The following is a 6,807-nucleotide window of genomic DNA, read 5'->3' as shown; positions in this document are numbered from 1 at the left end:
GCTGCCTCGTCAGGCTTAGAGTTGTGTTTGTATCCTCACTGTGTTGTTTTTCATTGCTTTTTTAAAATCAGATTAAACATCTCCCCTCCCCCCCCCCCGGATTATTTAATGAGATGTGCACAGTAATGACTGCATAACTACCTTTTTCTAGACTTGTATTATGGAATGTGATCTCAAATATTTTATGGATGTGGAAATCTAACAGGAAATTAAAGGACTTGCTTTTAAAATTAATAATTAGAATGCGTTGCTGGATGGCTAAAAGTAACCTAAGGCCTTTGTTATTGAAGAGCACACATCACATCTTGGGCAATAATCAGAAATATAAATTGTCTTGGATTTTGGGGTTTGTTTGCTGTTTGGGGTTTTTTTTGTGTTTTTGTTTTGTTGTTGTTGGGTTTTTTGTTTTGTTTTGTTTTTTTAGGCAATTTGGCATTAATTGCTTTATGAATGTTACATTTAAGAACTGAAATAAAGCAGCGCTGCCGTGTCTGTTCTCTCTCGCTCCACCTCACTGCCTGCAGCGTCTGTCCGGGCGCCAGGGCTCAGCCCTCGCCTCTCAGGCAGCGCCCGCCGCCCTTCCCGCCTCGGGCGGGGCCGGGGGGCGGGGCGGGAGCGCGGGGCGGTGCTTCCCCCGCGAAGCAGACCTCGCCCTTCCGGCGGTAGCATGGCGGCCGGCGTGGAGTTGGGTTTCGCGGTGGCCGTGGAGCCGGAGGGCGCCTGGCGGCTGCGCAGCGCCTACTTCCCCAGCAAAGTCGGGGGGCGGCCGGCGTGGCTGGGTGAGGCTGGATTGCCGGGCCTCGCCGCCTTGCGCTGCGGCCGTTGTCAGCAGCCCTGTGCCTTTCTGCTCCAGCTGTACGCGCCGTTGCTAGACCGCCCCGACGCCTTCCACCGCACTCTCTTCGTGTTCGCCTGCCGCGGTGCCGGCTGCTACCGTCTGCCAGGCCCGCGGGGACCGCTCTGCGGTGAGGCAGGGGTGGGCAGTGACCGAGGAGTGGGCGAGGGGTAAGGGCAGCTGCCGCTTCGCTGACCGCCACCTTTCGCCCCCACAGTGTTCCGGAATCAGTTGCCACGTCGGAACGACACCTACTCCGAGGAGCCACCCCCCGAGGGGCCTCCGCCGGACCCTGCTGCCGCCTCCGCGCCCCCTCGCCGGCTCCGCTGCGGCGCCGCGCTCTGCCGCGTCTGCGGCTGCATGGGACCCCGTGCTTGCGGGCGCTGCCGCCGCGCCACCTACTGCGGCCCCGAGCACCAGGCGCTAGACTGGCGGCGGGGGCACCGGCGGTCCTGCGCGCAGTCCGCCACCGAAGGTGAGTCGCGGGTGGCGGGTCCGGTGATGCGCCGCGATTTTGCCGTTGTCTCTGTCGCCTCTGAGCTGTGGCGCTCTGATCGGATCGCACCGTGCTCGCCAGGGAACGTTGCAAATCCGGCAGTTCATTCGGCGTGCCCAGCTTGCTTGTTAGTGTGGTAGGGGCCTGCAAAGGAGAGAAAAAAAAAGTCGTGCCTTTTGTGTTGGTCTGCGATTTGAAATTAGAATTTCTTTCAGACGCTTTGCTGTCTCTCAGATGCTTACTTCGTGTGAAAGAAGAACGTTGGATATTTGTTGTTTCTGGAAGGCTAATACATTTAAGGCATATCTTTGGTCTCTTTCAAAGATCTCTTTCCACATTCTGTCATAGAGACCTGACAGAATGGAGACTAGTTTCGTCCCTTTACAGTCGGCTTTTAAGAGAGCTTATTCATGAATTGTGAAGGAACATACGAAGGTAACGCTTTCACAGGATACTTTGACGGTCGGCAGATGAAGAGTACTTCCCATGAGTGCGGTATTTTTGAGGCCCTTTCCTTAAAACTTCCCTCTCCTGCTTTCGGGTCTCATTCGAAGGCTTGCTTGTTTGGTGGTTATTAAAGGAGGAAGTACACAGTATTTAAAGTAGGTTTTCAGTCTTCAGAGTATCGCATTAATAGTTGGGTGATGAAACTTGCTGTGTGTGATGTCTCTCTTATTACTGTGGGATGCTAGTCTCAAAAACTTTGTAGGAATTGGAAATAAAGGGAAGCTGGTTTGTGCAATTCAAGCAACGAGTTAGACATTAGAAACATTTAATTGAAACAGCTGAAACCTACTAGCACGTAGTTGATGCTGGCATTGCAGCAGGTGTACTCAGTGCATTTGTGGGAGCTTTGCCTGCTCACAATATGCAGTGAAACTAAGAAAAATGGTGTGGCCTCGGGGCAGCTGCCACATGCTTGACTTGTGAGAATGAGATAGTAAAGAGCTGTTGAACTGCAGGTTTGTGTTTTTAAAATGCAGCTGCTAAGACGAGTCAGTCTTCCATCTCTTGCATTTATAGAGATTCAACACGTCACCAATTGTAGGTTTATACTGTTGTTAATATAAAATCTTCCTTATCTTTAAATCAGGTCTAGCAGTGATGTAAATTATTCTTGTTTATGCAAAATTTGTGCAGTTTTTTTGCCATGTAGTTTGCTGTGTAGCTTTTGGGGAAAAGGATGTGGCACATGCAATCACATTGTGAAGTGGTACCTGTTTTCTGTTTTGTAGGTGACACGGCAGATGCAGTTCTAGAGCACAATGACTTCCTTTTTCCAGAATATGAAATTTTGATAGAACCTGAGGAACCAGACACTCCTGTTGACAGCAGTGTAGATCCCCCTGATGAACAAGGAGCTGTAGATCCCTTTGTTCCATCAAAGGACCCAAAAGAGAAAGAGGAACTGAGAGCTACAGGTAGTACAGGTAAGAAATAAAATGCTGTCTATGCTTCTTCTTCATGAAGCTTGTGTAACATCTTTAAAATGTAAGACTCTGATTTTTAAGTGTTCATCATATATTACTGGTGACCAAAGGCTACATCTGCAGTCATTTGTGATGCGAGGTTTGTTGTAGGCATACCATAATGTAAGTTGTGTTTAGGGGAGAAACTTTTAAAAGCTGTTGGAGGCAGCTGCAGCTCCGGTGAAACTGCAGGCAGCTGGGAGTGACACTGCCCCTGCATGCTTTCTGCAGGTAAGGACAAACCCAGTGAGAGAAACAGGGCCTTGGGCACCTGCTGCTGGACACTGTGGGAATTGGGAGATTGAGTTAGATGGTGTTGGTTCAGTTTGTGTTAGTTTATGGAACGTCTCCTTGTCTCTTCTAGAAGAAAACTTTTCTGAGGCTATTTTAATTGACCTTAAGTAGTTTAAGCACAGCCTCCTTTCCCCTTGCCCTCCCAAAATCATGATGTGTTTGCAGCTCACCACACCAGCTTTGCGCATGCCCAGGGTAGAGAGCTGGTGGTAGTACGGGGAAAGCTGATGGATTCCCAGCCATCCCTTAATGGGCTCTAAGGCTGTCGGTGCCCCGCGTTGTGGAACATTGGACGGTTCTCAGTGCTAGACCCTGAGGCCTGGCACATACGTGACATGGCTGTCCTTTTCCAGATGTCCTATTCTGAAGGATCAGCATTCTTGGCTATACTCACTGGGAGCTATAAACTTTGGTAGATTAACTCCTTCCCTCCTCAGCATTCCAGTACTGACACCTGTGTTTAAAATGCAGCTAGAACTAGTAAATGGATCTGTGACTGAATCTTAGTCTGACAAAAAAAGGAAAAAAACCCATTTTTTATTAAAAGTGATTTACACTGAGAATGATTCTTGAGAGCAAAATGTACAGAAGATGAAATACTGGTTAGTTTTTAGCTGTCTTCCATTACCTGGTAAACTTTGGGATTGTTTCTTCTTACTTAGGTGAAGCATTTCAGTCATTAGATGAAGAGACATTGGAGGCAATGGCAAAACACGAGACAAAAGACGACAAGATCTTCCAGATGTTTAAAGAACAAATAGCTGCTGAACCAGAGCAGGTCAGGAGATGGGGCATCCTTAGAACAGGTTCTGGCATACTGCTGCACCTAAAATGTTTCACTGCCTTTTGTACCTACAGTTAGAAACAGCAATGGAGATGTTCATCATCCTCCATACAGCTTAACCAACATACCCTAATCTTCCATACACACATCATGCTGAAGCAAGAATTTAGAGCCTGCTCATCTGTCTTGGGCAGGATGAGAAGGCATAGGGTTGCTGAAGCCAACATGGTGTGGGGAAGAGCTGCTATCCTTTGAAGTGGTTCTACCCAACAGAGGTGAACTACTGCTCTCTACTCCAGCATTTGGCCCTGTTGGCTTTCCTTCTCAGCACACCCAAAACTGTAGAGAGCTGTTTGGTGTGATTTTTTTTTTTAAAGGTTGGTGTAATTGGTGGTCTCCTCCATGCTTTTTCTTGCTGACACAGGAGGCTTAAAAAAAAGCCACGTGGTCAAACAAAAACACAGGCCTAAATCCATTAAAGTGATGGAAGAAGAAATTCTCTCTGTGTTTTACCTGGTTAAGGTGCACACACAGAAATAAGGAGACTGAGTCAATTCCCTCATCTGCATGGTGCATCACCTCCCTCTCTTGACCATTCCCGTACTGGTTGATCTGCGTTAAGTGTCCTCTTGTTGATTCTCTACATAAATATTTAGACAGTAACAGAACAAACTATAGTAATGTCTGACAATACTTCCCCTTCTTGGACATTAGGACAGTCCCCACACACTTAGATGCAGAACTGCAACCAGAAAAAGCCAGGTGACATTCCTGACTTCTCTGTACACTTCTATGTGCTAATAATCAACTGCTCTTCCTCCATCTGAAGACTGAAAAATACATGACCTAGCATTCCTGGACCCCTCAATAAGAGAAATAAAAATTGTTGCCATTTATCCCTGGATCATTAGGGGGGAAAAAAAAAAACAACTGTATGAATAACATGATTCAGATAGTAAAGAAAACATAGATAAGGAACCACTTATTTGGAATACTGTTTGGAACTGGTACACTTTGCCATGGGTATTATGTAAAGGGACTGACCTTTTTCTGCAGCAACCTACAGCTTTGTCTATGTCAGTAAATACCATTTTTTTTTTTACCAAGATAGAAGGAGAGTTTTAAGAACCTCTGCTCTATTTCAGATTATTAGATACTGCAGAGGAGGAGAAGGCCCAGTCTGGGTATCAGGTGGAAATATTCCTGAAGAAAAAGACATCCCAAATTGTTTATGTGGTGCCAAAAGGATTTTTGAATTCCAGGTATGTAAATTCTGTAACAGATAATCAAGGTAATGTAGTTCAGACTCATTCAATGTTGTGTGGGTGTTGGTTTATAATTAGAGTAAGATAGTTGAAATTGCTACAAGCTATGCTAAATTGTACAGAGCATTTGTTTACTGTTGTAACTACTTTCTCCTGTAGGACTTGCACATAGCGAAGGTAAGGTCCATCTTGTAACTTGTCCGATCTATTAAATGGTACACGTGTAAATATGGAACCATCTCTTAACTAGTCAGTCTTGTATTTCATGTTTTTGGTTGTTTGTGGTTGGGGTCTTTTGTGTTGTTGTGTGGTTTTTTTTAATAAAGCCATCAAAATTTGAATTGGACATAACCTGGATGGAAATAGTCAGCTGTAGAATTTTGAATGCTAGGAGCATATGTATGGTCAATAACCTTAAACTCATGAAAAGGCAAAACATAATTATGAAGGTAATTTCACGTGGAAGGAGGCTTAAAAATCAGGCACCACTTAGTCAAAAATAGAATTTTATCCATAGATATAATAAGTAGGGCCATGCCTTTGATTTCCTGTGCATCTCCTACACTGATTTGGGAATTCCAAATTTTATCTGAGCTGCTCTTACTTAGCTTTGGGCTTTTGGTTGAAGAGAACATGTGTTAACGCGGGGCCCTTTCTTGGGGAACGATGCAGGAAAAGGATAGAGAGCTGTAGCCTGCTTCTAAATTTTTGTTTTTCTTGAAGATTATGCCACAACTCCTGAACCACCTTAAAGTTGACAGCCTGGGAGAGAGCATTGACTGGGGAACACTGGTGGTGTACACTTGCGCTGACAACTGTGGTGGAGGAAATGAATACCTAGAAGAGTTCATATGGAAACAAGACTTCTCTCCAGGTTCTGTTTAACGTGCATCAAGCTACTAAGTTGAGTCATCTAAACAGAGTACTTGCCTTGCTTCAGTGCATCCCTGCACTTTGCAAAAAGGTAACCGAGCCTGTCACCAATAACTGTGCATCTTCTAACAGTGATAGAACTGCTAAAAGTAGACCATGACAACCTCTCTCTGCTCCACAGGAGCTTTTACTTCAACCTAGTACTAAAGCCAGATGCATGTGTTCAGTGAGTTTCACTTCAAATCTCAATTCTGACTGTTTAAATAAAGATGAAATATTTTTTTGGGTTGGTGAAGTATCTTTTGTTTGTGGCTGAATTAAAGAACTTAAGACTGTTGTCCATCAGGATTTTCTTTGCGCTCCTCAAAAGCTAACATTAATTCACAGAGCAAAACAGGCTCTTTTAAGATCACTTGATTGCTTATTCTCAGGAGTGGTACAGAAGTCATAGCCAAGCCTAAGCTGTGTGGCCTTTCACTGTGGAACTTAAATCCGCTTCTCTTTCTCAGAAGGCACACTGAAACTAACTTGGCAGTTCTTTCATGTTCTGATTGAGTGGTTATTCAAGGGAAAATGCACAAAAATTAAGCTATTTGACTTGCAAAACGATTAACTGATTTAAACTATGTCTGCCTGTGACTGTGATGCAGAAACAGCCATACCAGAATGTGTTTGTCTTGCTGCTACAGGCAAGAAGTTTAAAATTAAGTGCACTGTGGAGGGATTCTGCTGTTTTTTGACTGCTGTGTAGCTGAGCCAAGACTAAAGTAAAAACATAATGCTGAATTTAC

At 45.0% G+C, this 6,807-nt stretch overlaps 2 protein-coding genes across 2 annotated transcripts; both read left to right on the top strand.

The window, feature by feature from the left end:
- Nucleotides 1-667: 667 nt before the first annotated feature.
- On the top strand, nucleotides 668-1,009 carry LOC128897307 (programmed cell death protein 2-like). The gene has a single exon (XM_054162821.1). It carries the CDS (start codon nucleotides 668-670, stop codon nucleotides 1,007-1,009), a length of 342 nt encoding a protein of 113 aa, XP_054018796.1.
- An 82-nt stretch (nucleotides 1,010-1,091) lies between these two features.
- On the top strand, nucleotides 1,092-6,646 carry PDCD2 (programmed cell death 2). Its single transcript, XM_054162820.1, has 5 exons — nucleotides 1,092-1,310; nucleotides 2,567-2,761; nucleotides 3,757-3,872; nucleotides 5,024-5,140; nucleotides 5,867-6,646. Exons 1-5 carry the CDS (start codon nucleotides 1,196-1,198, stop codon nucleotides 6,026-6,028), a joined length of 705 nt encoding a protein of 234 aa, XP_054018795.1. The 5' UTR covers nucleotides 1,092-1,195; the 3' UTR covers nucleotides 6,029-6,646.
- The last annotated feature ends 161 nt before the right edge of the window (nucleotides 6,647-6,807 follow it).

The sequence above is a fragment of the Dryobates pubescens genome, chromosome 6 (genome assembly GCF_014839835.1).
Source record: "Dryobates pubescens isolate bDryPub1 chromosome 6, bDryPub1.pri, whole genome shotgun sequence".
Lineage (NCBI taxonomy): Eukaryota > Metazoa > Chordata > Aves > Piciformes > Picidae > Dryobates > Dryobates pubescens.
Note: the sequence above shows the minus strand (reverse complement) of the source record. Positions and strands in the feature narration are given on the sequence as shown.